Below are 19,002 nucleotides of genomic sequence, written 5' to 3' on the forward strand. Positions count from 1 at the left end.
CATAGCCTTTTCTCGACATCAGCCATCACCAACTTCAAAATATTAACATGGTAGATCTGTTTGTGGGCCCGCTGTGATACTTTGTATCACAGTTTTTCTTGTTATCGTTTGTGGCCTACTAAAGCTCAACTTCGACATATCTTGAAGTGTTTGGGCACCGAAGTCCCTAGACCACATCTCGATCAACTAACAATGCCAGTCAAAGAGGACGTACTGCAGAAATCTCCTCCGTATAAATAACGCACGCACGGCTGTAATCTATCTTGCATAAAAACACTTACGTTGCTGTTATAGTTCATATATTTACATTTAACACAAGCACTGCATGTAACTTTTTCGCATGAAAAGAACACGCACTGCTGTAAACTATCTTGTATAAAAACCACACACATTGCTGTTAAAGATCATGTATAGAAAACACACGCGAGGAAGTTTTCATTCATGTATTAACACTTTAAGCACTGCTATAATATTTCTTGTATAAATAGCACACGCACTACTGTAATATTTTTGTATAAATCGCAGAAGCGCTGTTGTAGTCATTATTGTAAAAAAGCCACACGCATTATTGTTATATTTCCCGTAAAACACACACGCACTGTTTCAATCTTTCTTGTATAAAGTACACACGCACTGCTTGAATATTTATTGTATAAAATGCACACGCACTGGTGTAATTTCTCTTGTATAAATGGCACACGCGCCGTATTATCTTTTTGCATTTAAAAGCACGCCCACTGCTGTAGTATTTCTTCACTTAAACAGTACGCGCACTATAGTTGTCTGTTTTGAACAAAAAAAAACCATCACAGTAACCATTCTTGTATAAAAAGAACTAGCATTGCAGTTAAAGTTCTTGAATATAAAAATACAAGCAATGCAGTTATCACTCTTGTATAAAATACCAAAAACTGCAGTTGTATTACAAACACATGAACTACAGTTATCATTATTGTATAAAAACACAAGCACTGCAGTTATCATTTTTGCATAAAAGACTGCAGTTATAGATCTTGATTAAAAAGCATAAGGACTGCAATAATATTTATATTATTAAATATAATAATTATATAGCACTAGCAATGCAGTTATCATTCTTGTTTATAAATGTCAAGCACTGCAGTTATCATTTTTGCATAAATAACACATGAACTGCAGTTATCGTTATTGTATAAAAACAAATGCACTGTAATTATAATATTTGTAAAGCACATACACTTTGTTGTGAATTTAACTTCAGCCAATAGCGACACCACTTGCTGATAAGCCACGCATCTGTACTACTACATGTTGCCTGCTATCACAGTAGTTTAATTCTCAATGACTGTTCTCTAGTACTAGTAATAAACCGTTAAACTGTTGTTATTTCTTGTTGTAAACACAACATATTGACGACGATGATGTTTAACTAAAACTTATTATTATTTCGGAAATTTTATGCATTTGTGCGTTTAATTCAGGATTTTAATCAAAATGGCGAACTCAGGTTTAATTGGAACCTTAAGCCATTCAACAGTGACAGTGAATCATGGATTTCGTATGAGGAGCGTTTGCAGATGTACTTTGTAATAAATAGTATTGGGGACGAGAAAAAGGTTGCCGCTTTATTAATTCTGTTGGGGTAGAAAACGTATGCATTGTAGAGGAACTTAACATCTTCCCAAAAGCCAGCAGAGAAGAATTACCAGGAACTTTGTCAATTATTGAAGACACAGTTATGTCCCAAACCTCTGGTGATTGCGGAATGGTTCCGTTTTTTTAATAAACGTAATCAGACGACAGGTGAATCTATTTGTGATTTCACAGCCGCTATAAGGAGATTAGCAGAACATTGTGAATTCAATGATAATCTCGAAAATACATTACGTGATAGGGTTGTTTGTGGGTTGAACGATGAAGCGACATAACTGAAGCTTATAATTGTCAACGGCTGACTTAAGCTTGCAAAATGCAATTGAAATCGGCACTGCGATGGAAAAAGCTTGCAAAGACGCGGCTGAATTACATTATACGACATCAAGAAGTTCAAATCTAAACAAAATAGGAAGGAAGCCACCGAGTAAACGGCAATACCGATAAGACGTGACCTTGAAGCCACAACAAAAAGGGAACTATTCTACTACACGGTGCATACATTGTGGTAAATCTAACCACCAGTCGGACAAGTGTAGACTTAAGAATGCAAGATTTGCCATAATTGCAGTTAAAAGGGACACAATAGGACTATATCTCCAAACCCCAGAAAAGTGAATGTAATTGACGAAACGGAAAATGACAGTGTGTATGTCATAATCAAAGGGACTAGCGATAGAACATCGATAATTCTTCTATATCCAGTCATCAAAGAAAAACAGGTTGAAATGGAACTGGACACTGCGTCTGCAGTTACAATTATTTCAGAACAAAACTTAAAACAACTGTTCGGAAATTCCAGACTGAACAAACCCTACTGTAAGCTACAATCATAGTTTGGGGAAACAATACAGCAAGTTGGATCTGCAAACGTGCGTGTTGACTACAACAACCAAACAAAGGATTTAAGACTTGTATAGTGAAAGGCAACAAATCATCCTTTTTAGGGAGAGACTGGTTGAGTGAGATAAATGTACAGATATCATTCTTGAAAAAGATACACATTCGCTGCAGTTATTATAATTGTATATAAAGCACAAACACTGCAGTTATCATTATTTTGTACATCACATACACTGTAGTCATCATTCGGCTATTAAAATACATCTCTGAAGTTATCATAATTGCATATGAAGCATATGAACTGCAGTGTTAACTGTGGTATAAATAACACATTATAATATAAAAAAAATACAATGTAGTTATCTTTATTGAATATAAAACACATGCACTGCAGTTATTATTCTTGTCAATAAAACACACGCACTGCAGTTATCATTATTGTATTCCAAACACAAGCACTGCAGTTATCATTCTAGTATACCAAACACAAGCAATGCAGTTATCATTATTGTATACCAAACACAAGCACTGCAATTATCTTTCTTGTATAAAAAGCACAAGGACTGCATTTAAAATCATTTCATATAAACACAAGCAACACAGTTACCATTCTTGTATATACAACACAAGCACTGCAGTCATCACTTTTGTATAAATTACACATACACCACAGTTATCATTATTGTTTAAAAACACATGCACTGTAGTTTCCATTCTTGCATAAAGCACATGCGTTGCAGTTATCATTCCTGTATATAAACTACATGCACTGAAGTTATCATTCTTGTATATAAAGCACGAGCATTGCAGTTCTTGTATAAAACACAAATGCACTATAGTTATCACTCTTGTATTAAAATCACTGCAGTTATCATGTTTGTTAAAATGACAAATTCACTGCAGTTAGCATTATTGTAGAATAACACATGCACTGCAGTTATTTTTTTAAATAAATCTCACGCACTGTAATTATCAATCTTTTATACAGAACACATTGTAAATCATTTTTGTATAAACGACACATGTGCTGCGGTTATCATTCTTCAATTAAAGCACGTGCACTGTAGTTTATCATTCTTATGAAAACATATGCACTGCAGTTATCATTCGTGCATATCATGGTATAGCTACAAGAAGCTAAAATTCGGTAGTACTGTATAACAACATGCACTGCTACTGACAGGAAATATACAGGTTTAAATTGTATATTGTATCATTTAATCTGATGATTCTTAGTCAATGTATTAGAGATGACTGTACGACGTTTCATTTTGTATTCACTTTTAATTCATCTCGGGGTCATTTGTTGTGATTTTAAATGCCCTAACTCCAACTGGCAATTCTCATGATGTCAAGAGATCGAATCAAATCTGATATATCGGCTGGACATTATTTAAGTTATTAACACTAGCGTAAACATGAAAACATCTATATGTAAATGAATTACCTACGAATGCCAGGTGTTCAGTCCTATATAGATTTTCTAGATTTCTAATGCAATTCTTACATGAAATCAGCGCCAATATTGGTGTTTGGTTAAAAGCATTTTTTTACATTTCTATGTTGATAGTTTGATAATAATAATAATAATCCATAAATACGCCGGTTAGGCGGCGAGGGACGTTTATCAAGAAATGAACAACGCTTTTTTAAGAGAAAAGTAGCGCAAAATATGATAACTAAAGGCACGTTCTTATCTGATGTTTTGGTGTTATTTTCTGAAATGTAATTAAAACTATCAAGGTGATTTGTAAAGACATATAGTTTTATTTTTTAAAGACATACACAGTTTTATTTTTATAAGAATAATAATAAAAAATACAATTACAAAATAAAAGTAAAACATACTTATTTCGCGGACAGCATAGAGCGCTCGTGTCATCTGGGTGTGAGATTGGGCACCTTATCAATTAAGACATAGTATGCAGCTATTGTTGTGTGTGTTTTGAAAGATATAAAAGACTGAAGTAACAATAAGGAAATAATTTATCGACATTGAAAAAAGAATTGTCAACAGTTGGATGTTGTTTGGGGTTGTTTTGCCTGTAATCAACATACTTTAAAAAAAAAACTATTATTTATGTTGAAATATTTTTACCTTAAAAGAGTAGGGAAATGAAAAGCTTTCAAGATGCTTTAAACTGTTGTTTATTTGTCCATTTCTTAATGTATTAAGTCGACTATTAAAAGACGGTAACTTCCATTTATTTTTTCAATGATTCAAACTCATACAACGAAAACGATCTTAATGCTCTTCAAGTGAAGTGTCGTAAGTAGCCGGAAAAAGATATCTTCCTTATTTATTTTAAGACAGTGAAAACTAAAGGATAACGTTTGTATATCGTGGTTGATATCACAGTCAATTTCGATGCAAAATGATGGGATATAATGTTTGCATTTTCAAAATTCTTTATATTTTATGTTTTCTACCGAGTCTTTATTGCGAAGGTAAGACAAAACATATTATTTATTTACCTAGTGACGGTCCATACAGGATTTGCATTTAAAATAAAAACAATTTTAAATAAATATGTATTTGGGGAGACAACATCGGTTTCAAAACATAATATCCAGATGATTATACATTCATTTATATAAACTGTTATCTCTATCAAGTATATTGTGGAGAGTGGAACCCCATTTTTGCTGAATATAATATCTTTACTAAATATTTTCATGATCAATAAATGATTACGTCTCATTATGTTTGTATTGACCAGGGCGTATTATATTTCTCTTTGAAAAAAAACACCGTCGTATAAATAAAAACAATACAAAGATCTATCGTAAGAAAGATCAGATAATTGTTTTTTATGTAACCATGGTAACATGTTGATACAATTTTCAAAAACCATAATAGATTGAGTGTTGTTGTAGTTTGTCCAATTATAATATTATTTATTTCCAAAGTGTAAATTATCCGTCCCAAGTTTCTCGAAACTTCCTAAGCTTAACAGGCAAAAGTAGCTTACTGTACTTAGCCAAAATGAATACTTAAATTTGATTTCAATAAATTAAATATTTTCTATTGTGATTATCATAAACATAATTCCAATTTAAAGTCTAAAATCTCTGAAAATAGAAAATATAACATGAATTATAGTGAAACAAAAATAGTGAGATTAGCTTAATCCTGTTATAGGGGACTTAAGACGTTTCAAGAAATTGTGGCCTGTACTGTAGAATCATTTTTTTATTATCATTTAATTTACTTTGCAGTATGTGGCACATTACAGAACTTAAACAACGGTACAATCAATCGAGGAGACGACGTGAGGCTAGAATTCTCAAATTTCGATCGTAAACACACAGATCTTGTTCGATGGTGGAAAAATGACAAAAATATAGACACCACCTTACCGCGTTTCTCTGTTGATGTTCAACATGGTCGTGTCACGTTGATAATTTGTAGTTTCACAGTCGAAGATAACGGTGGATACAGTGTCAGTTTCGGCGGCATTCAGTGTTCACCACCAAAGACAATTTTGATAACGGTAAAAGGTAATCTCAACACAAAAATGTGCTGTTAAATGCATATTTTAAAGAATGTACAAACTATGTTAAATCGTCTTATTTAAAAGTAGATTGTACAATTTAAATTCTTATTCATATATCTTGAGATATTTAAGATTTGAACTGTAATCTTTAGTTGCACAAATTGCTTATCTAATCTCATAGCCAGCACGTTGTTATGGCTATCATACGATCAGTAAATATAGGATATATAAGGAACGGTATTTTGCCAGATAACAGAAGCAGAGTAGAACAGTATCATTAATATTAATTGTAATCAGGTGTAAATGAATATTTACATGCAAACACCATCTTTTGACAACTTATATTTATAATCTTCCGTTGAAAAGTACATGCTTCTTTATTGCCAATGTTTAGTATTGATAACCGTTAAAGTTAGTCGCTTAAATAACGTGGGTAAACAAGCTAGTTTCTAATAATCTATTGATGTCCTCGTTTGAGCGACCTAATATTTATAAGATACTGAAAAAAGACAGTAGTCGTTTGTTCGCATTGTTATGTCGTATATAAGTCGTAATAAGTCAGCCAGTCGATTAAACGACTTTATTGTTGTTCAAACGAAATGATAAGTTGATAATGGTTGAACTTATTCTTAAACTATTGGAATGGCATCATTTTTCAAATTATTCAACTTTTAAATTTCCTATTGATGGGCGTTATATGTGCCTACTTATAAGTTAAATCAAGACAAGCAATCCAAGAAAATAGAACAATTAGAAAAGCATATCAAAGATAGAGATCAAGAAATACACGCACTGAAGAGAGATGTGATTGAAAACGAAACCAAAAGAGAGTACTCACAGAATGATTGTGAGCAATACACACGCCTTAATAATATACGGATACGAGGATTGCCGGAAAATGACGAAAATCCGAGAGCTGAAAAAGCAGAAGAGACCACCGAAAAAGTGGTAAAACTACTCAGTGAAAGAAAAATCAATGTTGTATATGACGACATTGATATTTCTCACAGGTTATGGACAACTGTACGTGGAAAACGAGATGTGATCGTTAGATTCAAATCACGAATGAAGCGTGACAGTGTCATGAGAAATAAGAGAAGTCTTCGCGGTTCAGGAATATGGTTGTTTGACGATCTGACAAAACTCAAACATGAGGTATTCATGAGTGTCCGCCATAAGATGAAAGACGAAGTCGATCAAGCGTGGATTTCGAACGGCAAAATCCTATATAGAGACAAAACGGGCAAGGTTATTCGGGTGGACTACGACGATTATGACAGTTGGCTAGATCTCCCTTGGCCGAACACGTAACTTTCTGGTGCACAGTGTAGTAGCAGTGGTCATCGGATTAAACTGTCCATACATTATTTGATATCATGCGCTATTATTGATCCTATTTAGAACGTATCGTGATTATTCATCAAGGTCATCCGCTTGTCAAACATAAGTTAGGTAGTCAATAGCATGCAGTAAACGCATATTGTACATTGTTTAATTATATTATAAGATATATAGCTTTACACATCCCATTCCTGTTTAAATATTATACGAATACACTTCAATTGTACGTATTTCAAAATCCATTAATGTGTGTATAATGAACAAAATATATTTATATCACTAAAATATTCAAGTATATGAACTGTTTACAATACTGGTTAAATACACATGCATATCTTTTATTTTTCTTAGAATACGCATACTTCTGTATAAGCACATGGGTGTTTTTCATATAAGAATAAAAGCATATTGAATCAAAGGCGCAACAGGAAAGACATTTTATTATGATATAACAAAAAAATTAAAAAAAATGTAAACATTTAAAAATGATAATCACTATCAGCAATGCCTTTTTGTTTTGTTTTCGTTAAAAGGCATGGATAGACATTGCTATGCATCTTAAAAACACTTTGCGTCAACATATATCCCTTGTTTTATTTTTTGACAAGGGTTGATATCATTTGATATATCGTCTTATCAAAATTCATGTATTTTACAAGTGTTTTATAGAAACACATAATATATTTTGGCTACACATATTATGACTTTTCTATACACTTTAATATTATATGTGCTTTGTATACGAATTCGACCTTAGATAGTTACTTCAAACTATATATTTTAATATTTAACTCGTGAAATAGCTTATACCTCTCAATTTGTGTATTTTGTTGTTTAGCTATACTTATAACGTTGCTTGAATAATTTATTATTGATACATATAAATAGAAAATAATCCTGCACGTGCACATAATGAGTAATATATATATATTATTCATGCTCATGAATGTGTGTTTGTGTGCGTGCGTCCCTGAGTGAGCTCGTGTGCGCGCGTGCGTGCGTGTGTGTGTGTGTGTGTGTGTGTGTGTGTGCGTGTGCGTGCGCATGCGTGGGTGTTTTGATTGTGCATGCGTGTGCGTGCGTGCGTGCGTGCCAGATGACACGAACATGTTGGTGAAATATAACACGCAGTAGTTAAAATATTGCTAAACATGACAACGTGCAAGCACACGTTCAGAATATGATACTCTTTGTTATACGCGCACATTACGTGCATGTGGGAATATATATTAAATTTATTGTTATGTTCATTATAAACATTAGTTAAAATATTTCTATAAAATATAAATATCATACAAGTTTTTTTTCCATACATATTGTTTTTTTTTAATTTGTATAGGCTATGAATGACATGATATTTAGATACATTATGTTGTAAACCTTTTTATATTGATTGCAATTTTTTCACATGCATATTGGCAAGCTTCTGAAATGTGTTTACAATCACGACCATACGCATCAACGATTTTATATCTTTTGTACATGCAAATAAAATCTGCCAATCATTATACACATACACAATGTTTTACACATTATACAATAGAGGAGCATTCAAATATTTAGCCCAAACTTCTTTATTTAAGTCCGCATGGATTGCACATTATGTACTATAAATGTAAGAGGATTAGGAAACAAAACTAAAAGAATGCAAATATTCCAGTGGTTAAAAGAAAAGAATTATATGTTTTATTTGTAAAAGAAACACATTTTCATAATAAAAACAAAGAACAATGGGAAAAAGAATGGGGCGGGTTATGTTACTTTAGTGGTTCTTCCACAAACAGTGAAGGCGTTGGAATCCTTGTTAATCCAAATTTTCCAGCTAGCGACATAATAAAATACGAAGTTTTATTAGGCAGAATTCTAGCAATTGAACTATCTACCAATTCCAAAACATTTATCATTATAAATATATATGGCCCTAACACGGACGACGTAAACATATTTAAAATTTTAGAAAATTTTCTGCATATACACTCAGACACACGATATATCTGTCGACGTTTAATTTAATTGATATATGGCGTTTGAAACATCCAGATAAAAAGCAATTTACATGGCATTCGAGCACAAAACCAAGCATTCATTGCAGATTAGACTATTTTCTAATTTCAGACATGTTGCAAAATTATATTATTGACTGTAACATCAATGCAAGTTTTAAAACAGACCATTCCTTAGTACTTTTGAAGTTTAACACACAAGAAAACAAAAGAGGACCAGGATACTTTAAAATAAATAATAGCTTATTATTTAATCAAGAATATAAACAATTGATTAAAGATACTATTGAAAACACTGTAAACATAAATAATGAAGCTAATCCAGTCACCCTGTGGGCTATAATTAAAGGCAACATAAGAAACACAACTATAGCATTTGCATCTAATCTAAAAAAGAAAACAAACATAAAAGAAAAAGAAATAATAACCAACATTGATAATCTAGAGAAAAAAATACCCTTAGAACATGATCATAGCAATATTTCAGAACAGATAATGGCTTTAAAATCAGAACTTAATGAAATTATTTTAAAAAGAGTTAACGGTTCAATCTTGAGATCAAAAGCCATACACATTGAAAATAATGAAAAAAACACGGCATATTTTTCTAATCTTGAAAAAAGGAACGCAGAAATGAAAACTATGAATAAACTAAGAGTCAATAATAAATTAGTTACTGGTCAAAAAGATATACTCAATGAACAACACAAATATTATAATAAATTATATAAGAAAAACGAAAATATTGAAACTGATATGTCAATGTTGAATTATACCAACACTAAATTGAATAATGAACAAATTGGATCTTGCGAAGGTATTTTAACCGAACACGAATGCCATAAAGCAATACACGAAATGAAAAATAACAAAAGCCCTGGTTCTGATGGTCTGTCAGTAGAGTTCTATAAAACCTTTTGGGATAATATAAAACATTATTACTCAAAATCTATTAATGAGTCATTTAGAACAGGGCACTTGTCGGATTTACAAAAGCAAGGAATAATCTCTCTCATCCCAAAACCCGGAAAAGATTCAGAACTAATTTCTAATTGGAGACCAATAAGTTTGCTAAATGTCGACTATAAAATCGCAACAAAAGCCATAGCGAATAGAATAAAAAACATTTTACCGAGCATTATTAGCCCGTACCAAACAGGTTTTATCAAAAACAGATATATTGGAGAAAATGTCAGACTCGTAGCAGAATGTATATCTCATTTCAAAAAGACAAATACACCTGGTCTCATATTTTTCGCTGACTTTGAAAAAGCATTTGATAGCTTAGACCATATCTTCATGAAATCGTGTTTAAGGCATTTCAATTTTGGTCAAGATCTTATAAATTGGGTTAAACTCTTCTACAATGATATAAAAAGTATTATAACAAGTAACGAATACTTTTCAGAGGAAATAAATATTGAACGAGGAGTCCGTCAAGGGTGTCCCCTTTCATCATATTTATTTATTATATGCATTGATATACTGTCAAACGCAATACAAAATCAAAATGATATAATCGGCCTCACCATCAATAATATAGAAATTAAACAATCACTTTTTGCTGACGATGCCACCTATGTAAATAATGGTACAGAAAAATCCTTCTCTACACTTATAAACACAATAGAGAATTTCGGTAGAATATCTGGCATAAAGCTTAATTCGAACAAATCAATTATACTTAGAGTTGGAACTCTTGCCAAATCAAGTTTAACATACTTCCCAGATAAGAAATTTATTTGGACCTCCACGAATGCTAAAACACTTGGAATAACCTTCACTAATAATGAAAAAGAATTATTAGAACTCAATTTCCTCCCCAAATTACAACACTTTAGAAACTGTTTGAAAAGCTGGAACCATAGAAAACTTACACTTCTTGGGAAAGTTACTGTAATAAAAACATTTGCTTTACCAAAAATCATATATCCCTTAACGGTTTTGCAAACCCCACCAAAAAATATACTTGATGAAATTAACAAAGATATATATAAATTCATATGGAATAATAAGCCTGAAAAAATAAAAAGAACTTGTATTACAGAAAAATACGAAACCGGTGGTTTGAATTTACCTGATATATACAAACTCACTTTATCGATAAAATCATCATGGGTTAAAAGAATACTGGATCATACCTATAAAGGTCAATATAAGCAATTCTATAATATTCTATTATATAAATTCGGGGGTGACCTCGTATTCGAATGCAATTTAAATGAAAAACTCACCAAAAAGATATGCTGCAATAATCCCTTTCTTCTAGATATACTTAGTTCCTGGACAGAAATAAATCAATACACTCCTAAACCACCAACAAGTAAAATAATCATATGGAACAATAAATCAATTAAAAATAATTGCAATACATTTTACATCAATGAGTGGTACGAAAAGGGAATTAAATATCTTCAACATATTTTTGACTATCGTACCAAACAATTTTATTCATTTGAATATATTAAATATTTATACGATATCAATACTAATGATTATCTCACATATTTTCAACTCTTATCTTGTATTCCACATGAAATAAAAAATAAAATGAACTTAGAAACACCAGAAAATACCACAGCAAACACACTTAAACATAAAATTATGTCCAGTAAAACAAAACCAAACAAGCTTTTATACTCTATCCAACAAAAAGGTGAAATGAACCAACACTTACAGGAAAAATGGATAAAACACTTACACTTGAATAGTATTAATGATATACCCTGGAAGTCAGTGTATACAAAATATATAGCTTCGACGAATGACATTTCTTTAAGAAGCTTCCAATATAAGTACATAAACAGAATCATACCGACAAATACTTTCTTATATAAATGCAAATTAACCCAATCAAATTTATGTGATTTTTGTCAGGAAAATATTGAAACACAAGAACATCTGTTTTGGGAATGTAAAATTTCACAAGACTTATGGTCACAATTGATGAACTTAATAAATCAAAACATTACTCCACTTGTTTTAGATTTAAAAATAATAAGTCTCGGATACAATGATAAGTCACAACATTCAAACATCGTAAACTTTTTGATATTGGTAATAAAAATTTTCATTAGTAACATGAAAAATAGAGGTATAATTCCAACCTTTGCATTCTTTTTGAATTATATCAGACTAAGAGAAACCATAGAACGAGAGACTGCCCTCGTTTACAGTCGAATACATATCCATCAGAAAAAATGGAACCTTTTGAACAATTATTTAAATTTTTGAATGCTCCATACAACAACAACAACAACAACAACAACAACAACAACAACAATATTTAATGCTCCGTACTCCTTACTGTCCATTAATCATCATTCACAATAATAATACTCAAATTTCAAACAGTAACACCAATTATCACTATTTTAAAAACCTACATAAATAACATCACTCTACCAAAACGCAACCAAAAACTCATATAGATCCAGATGCATAGTATTAAAGTATATTTGTTAAAATAGCAAATACATCATTATCATTGCTTGTATACTGCTTTATATGTGTTTTTCTTGTGAATATTTCATAATAAAAAAAAAAAAAAAAGTTAAATCGCCAATATATTGGCAGATGACATTGAACATTGAACATTGAAACGAAATAGTGTGTTATGATTATTGTGTTACGTACGCACCATAGATCTATAACAGTACTGTATGTAATACTCGGGTATTTATCATACTGCCTTTCTTCTTACATTTTATACTAATTAAAAATGCAAAACACGTTTTGGTATGAAACTGGTGATGCATTAATCACCAAAAACAACAAACAAGAGCTTTTCATGCAGATGACAATGGTCTTGTGTTACTCAAAATTATTTATTTAGGCCTGACAACTTATAAGATTCGTATTTTATTATGGAATTAGTCTGTAACAATGTTCAACCTTTTTTATGACGACTAAAACGTCACCGTAGCTGTCATGTATGAGAGACTCTTGGAAGATTAACTTTAAAAAACCAAAAACAAGCGAATGAAAAAACCTGCTCTATTAATTGCGGTTAAGTTAATATAAAGCATAAAAGATCAGCAACAGTTTACTTTAGCTAAACAAACAGAGAAGGAGACAATATGTCAAAATCTTACAAATTATTACAACACGTAGACAAATGTGTCAAGTTCTTACTCGTACATATTTCAACGGTTAGGGCGATAGCACAAATACAAACAATCACAAACCAGAAACATGGAACAACAACGCAAAACTCCACAAGCAATACTACTTGGGGTGTTTATCAACGATTATTTGGTACCGCCTTGGATCGGTCAGTAAAACGTTAAATACAGGGAGTTTAAACTAGTTTGTATGAACAACCTCACTCTTATCCCAACAATCCCGAATAAAGTAAGACCTACAAATCTACACTTAGCAAATAAATAAGTCGTTTAAGCGAATGTAACTGCCATTATAAAAGAATGTTGAGGAGTACAAAAATATCTTTTCTGTTAATTCAACATTTGAAAAATAGCTCCAATTGATATACTTTATTATTTGTTCTATCTTGCAATTTCAGTGTCATTGTTATTACTTATTTATTGACAGAATAAGTCCTACAGACAAGTCCTATTTTAAATGAAAATGGAGTTTAACGGGATTCGCCCAAAGGAGGTATATGTGCAAAAATAAGATACATGTAAACACATACCTGCCTCTGAATATCAGCAGTAGGATGTGTTAAAAATCTTCATTTTTGACCAAGATATGATATATCTTTCGACAATTATGTGCAATTGTATTTTAGAGCCAAAGGTCCTTTCCGCCATTCCCCAATTCCCTGACAACGTTACCATCCCAGAGTTGGATTGTGAACAATGCCTGGTGGGAACGGTTGGCGTCTACATAAACGTGGAATGTGTTGTGTTCGGAATCAGCAAGAAAGACCTGGTAAACAACTTTTGCTTCCTTAATATTTATTCGATCACTTGTTTTAAGGTTACGCAACTAGAAAATATATACAAAAGTCCTCAAAATATTTGGTAAAGTATGTGTAAGTGTTAGAATCACGAACATATAATGTGGTTGGCATCATCTAGTAGTATCTGTACAGTGTAACAAATAATCAGTATATTTTCGTTGTTTCTAGTATTATTGCTTTGTTTATAAATCGGATCAAATCTAATGTAAACGTAAAGTAACTAATCAAAATAGTGTTTACTTAATTAAATGACAGTAACCATGAGTTAAGCAATTTCCTGTAAGCAACAACACTGTTCAGTTGGTAATTAAGTGAATATTTCACTGAACTAAAGTCGTTTGGTCGGCTAGTAAGTTATTACTTCAATGACTTTCATATTATGGTTTGTTGTCAACTAAAGCCAAAGTCTGAACTTTGCAACATGCGCTAGGTGTCCCTAATGAGAATTATGTCGATGAAACTTGTTTTAAATGCTTCCTCTATATTTTATAACGTGAATAGAGATAATTGACTTTTGACACAGATGAGTCCTAAAAAGTATATTATATGAATGTCATTAAAAAAAGTACAACGCTTTATTTTGTAACGTATTGTAATTGGCTTCTGTTAAATGCACTTTTCAAACGCAAGTTAAATGGAAGTAAGACGATTATACAAAGATGAATTTTAATATAAAAATCTATCTTAAATTTGTTATTTCTCGATGATACCAGTTTATTGTTGAATTGAGTTGAGTATGTACTTGTTGAAGAACATAGAGTTGAAGCTCAAGAAAAATGGACAACAGATACCCAATGTGACTGTGGAAGGTTCTCCATTTTATCGAGCATATTATGCATACACGCCGAGTGAAGAAGATACAGACCACACCGTTACTTGCGAGGCCTCTAGAGATGGCCAACAAGCAGTTACAGTATCAATCACTCTTCTCGTTCTGCGTAAGTTGTTTGAATTTAATAATGTTTTTAACATACGCAGTATGTGAGAAAAAAAACCCGGAGAAACAGAAACAGTGCAATGTATAACTGTTTGAATTCCTATCAAGAACGGCAAGCAAGTAGATTCGGCCACGATTTCTTTCCAACATCAGTTACGAACCTTTGTCAAAATGTCAAATAATGCGTTAGCTATTAACGACTGTGTTGCATCATTGGACATTATGCTTGAAGAGTAATCTTCAATTGATTGTCAGAGTGAATCTTGACTTACTTTGCACGACATGATCTGACATAACTACAATTATAGACTATTAACAATTGATTGCTTTTACCAATTAAGTAGAAAACAAAATGCATTTCATAACATTATTAGAAGACTTACCAATCAATCTAAAAATGTAATGCAATAATATTACATATGTGTTGCGAATAAAATATAATTTATTATCATAGTATTAGAAACAAGAACACGTGTTTGACAACAAAGATATTGTATTCTTTATCTTGGTCAAAGGTTTGTCTGGCGGGGTATAATCTGCTTTGATGTTAACGAGTGAAAGGTTTTGCGTTGGTCTATGAAGGCTAAAATTCAATAGAACACAAACCATGCAACTTCAAATAAATCACCCATACTTCTCAATGGGTGAAGTTAATGTTTAATGTCGACTGCTTCTATCATTTTTGCTATGTATTTATAGATCCGAAGGACGGCTTTTCCGGAATAGTGGTCGTAATGATAAAAGTTCCCTTGTATCAAAATGCATTTATTGAATAAAAATAATCTAAATCAACAATACCGTTTTAATGCCTATTTCATCATCCACAGGTAAAGACAACTCTTCTTCCATGTTGATCGAAATCGTTTGCGGTTGTGTAGTGGTGCTTATAATCGTTATGATAGTCGTCGGGTGTGTGGTTTTATCGAAAAGGCGAAATAAAAGACCGATGAGAGAAGGTCCTTGTAGTGTGCATATTCAGGAGCGACAACCGTAAGGTCTTCTAAATTTAGAATTGCTTTCTCACAATAATAGGGTCATATTTAAAAAGGTTATATGGTTTGAAATGTTAAAAGCCTATAACAGCATCATAATTAGTCTTTAAAATATTAGGTTTATATTTAACAGTATTCGAAACTGTGACTGAAAACTCTCAAATCGTTAATTTTATTTAGTTTCGGCATTGATTTAAAAGTGTTTTGTGTTTCTTCATGAAAATAAACTAACGCAATTTCATAAAAAAAAGCATCAGCTAATTAGGCATGTGAGTCCCTTGAGACTTTTAAAGACTGAAATTCTCGTAGATAAACTGAAAATACATTTTCTATTCAATGATGATTTAACGTACACGGTTTATGTTAGTGGACGAGCAAATTAATTGATGTTGAAGTTCTAGTGATTGTATGATCATCAATCTAATATCTGCCTATATGTGTTTTGCAGGAGTGTGCAACTTCAAGGTAATAACATGCAAACTGTTTCATTATCATTGTGACCTTTTATTCTTCGTTCTTTTGGAAAGCTCTTTTTACATTTCAAATTATTGTGTACGACAACAACACAAACTTTGCTTCAAGCTATATTGTCGATGATATTTGTTTTAAGCAATTAGTTTTCATTGATACTAAACTAGTATTGTATAAATACAGACAATAATTACGATGTTTATAAAACTGACCAAATATATATTTACGAATTCGAACGGTACGAACAAATGCGAGTGAGAAAATAAATGAATGCTAATAATTTTAACAATCAGTTATTTAATCGCAAAATCTTCACATTTGTAAAAAGGTCTTGTGTTCGACAATCGCGCTGAATCCAACCACGGCGTTGCTCCTTCTGAAGTCTCAGCTGAACCGGTTGAATACGCCTGTGTTGTTAAAAAGGCAGAGAGACAGGCTGCAAAACCTAAGGTACGGTAAAAAAATGTCTGCAAAACGTGTCTGTCGGGAATATGACTTAAACTCCCTGTAGCTATTATGTCTTAATCTTCCTGTAGTTAATATGCATTTACCTACGTTAAGCTAAAAAATGGTTGCAATAGTTAATATGTATTAAGGTGCCTTGAGTGAATTTGTCATGAAACCCATGTAGTGCATATATATGTCTAGACTGTATGTAGTGAATATATTTGAAACTCACTATACTTGGTAATATGTTTACAACTTTCTGTAGTTATTATGTCTTACGGCGGGTGAATTTAATATTTATTTAACTTCCTGTAATTTATATGTCTTAGAATTCTACTAATCATTGTCTTAAACTCATTGTAGTGTATATGCCTTTTATGCTGTGAGTTAACACATCTTCAACTCCCTGTTGTGAATATGCTTGGAATCCCCTGAACTTATATATTTCAATTTCATTTAGTCAATATGTCTTAAACACCTGTTTTTAATATGTCGTAAACTCCCTGTAGTGAATAATATATATTATGTCTTAAATCCCTATTGTAAATATGACAAATATGCTCTGAAGTCAATATGGCTTTATCATTTTACTGACCGTTCCAAGGCGGTACCTAAAAATTCTTGATAAATATACCTTATATATATATATATATATATATATATATATATATATATATATATAGTATGTATGAACTGTGTTGTTTGTGGAGTTTTGTGCTTTTCTTCTATGTTTCTTGTTTGTGATTTTGTGTTCTATGTCTTTGGCGTTTGCCTAGTGCCACTAAACCGGGTTTATGTTCAAACTTTTTGCTATGTAGCTTATATGTCTTTAAAAACCAGGCTAGTAATTTATTTGTTTTGTTGTATTATGTATCACATAACCGTTACCACTAAATGACAAACTTTAAAATAGGTATTTAGCATAAATAAATATTCTGATTGTTTAAGACTGTCTTGCAATTTGTTCCTAAATGATACTGATCACTGAATAATGGTAAACATTTACTTGTTCACAGTATTCGAAGCAGATCCTTCAATCGATATAATACCTTTGAACATTGTTTGTTTAACTCAATCTAGACCGAGGAAGGAGCACTCATCTACGCTGATCTTGATCTACCCACAGAGAGTTCCACACGAGGGAAGTCGACAGTGAGTTTAGACGCCGGAACTACATATGTGTCAATCGACTTGACTCAGACAGAAAAAAAGAAGAGATCTGAGTTGAACGATTAGTTATACGATTATTCTATTGGAAAAAATAACTCAGTTACTATTTGTTAATTGAAGTTATATTGCTACATTAGTATACTTCTTAGTTATGATATAGCTCTATATCAAGTTCTGGCCCTTTTCAATTAGTTTAGATAGACGCCACGTATTATTATATCTTTGATGCAACACGCCTATTTATCTATAACCTATACAAGACCCTAGTGTGAATAGCATTCATATAAGTACTGAAACCTTAACGTAATTATTGCAGATATTCATTTTGCTTAAATGTATTGGAGCCATGACTGATGATAGAAGAACTCGTCGCGAGACAATGTGACATTGCAATGTTCATTTTGTCTATGTCTTCTTTATTGAATTGCGTAAATCCTCATGAAATACCTTTATTGACATTTTTCAAACTGTATCCACTTAAATATCTTAACCAAACAACGACGCCCTTAACGGTAGAATTTTTATTAAATCTCATCAAAACGTAACAACTTACAGTGTATTGTTCAGTTAAAGTTAGGTTGCTGAAAGCAGCACTGAATTACAATAAGGACATATTTGTTAAAAAAAATATTCTTGCTTTTTAAAAATATTGTTGTACTGATATTTGAACTTTTCTGTCTATAGTAATGCTTTGAGAAAATAAAACATTTTCATATTGCCGCGTAATTATATCGTAGCAGTTCGT

The 19,002-nt window shown here is 31.9% G+C and overlaps 1 protein-coding gene across 1 annotated transcript; it reads left to right on the forward strand.

Annotated features, from left to right (window-relative positions):
- The first annotated feature begins 4,790 nt into the window (after positions 1–4,790).
- Positions 4,791–18,934, forward strand: LOC128234340 (uncharacterized). The gene is made up of 8 exons (XM_052948523.1): positions 4,791–4,923; positions 5,695–5,976; positions 14,067–14,209; positions 14,992–15,178; positions 16,005–16,167; positions 16,618–16,634; positions 16,969–17,090; positions 18,168–18,934. The coding sequence occupies exons 1-8, from the start codon at positions 4,851–4,853 to the stop codon at positions 18,321–18,323; spliced, it is 1,143 nt and encodes a 380-aa protein (XP_052804483.1). The 5' UTR covers positions 4,791–4,850; the 3' UTR covers positions 18,324–18,934.
- Positions 18,935–19,002: the final 68 nt, after the last annotated feature.

This window comes from Mya arenaria, chromosome 5 (genome assembly GCF_026914265.1).
Source record: "Mya arenaria isolate MELC-2E11 chromosome 5, ASM2691426v1".
Taxonomy (NCBI): domain Eukaryota; kingdom Metazoa; phylum Mollusca; class Bivalvia; order Myida; family Myidae; genus Mya; species Mya arenaria.

Coding starts and splice junctions, on each gene's coding strand:
- LOC128234340 (XM_052948523.1), top strand. CDS start 4,851: ATGATGGGATATAATGTTTGCATTTTCAAAATTCTTTATATTTTATGT. Junction 15,179..16,004: donor AATCACTCTTCTCGTTCTGC/GTAAGTTGTTTG, acceptor CATCATCCACAG/GTAAAGACAACTCTTCTTCC. Junction 17,091..18,167: donor GACAGGCTGCAAAACCTAAG/GTACGGTAAAAA, acceptor AACTCAATCTAG/ACCGAGGAAGGAGCACTCAT.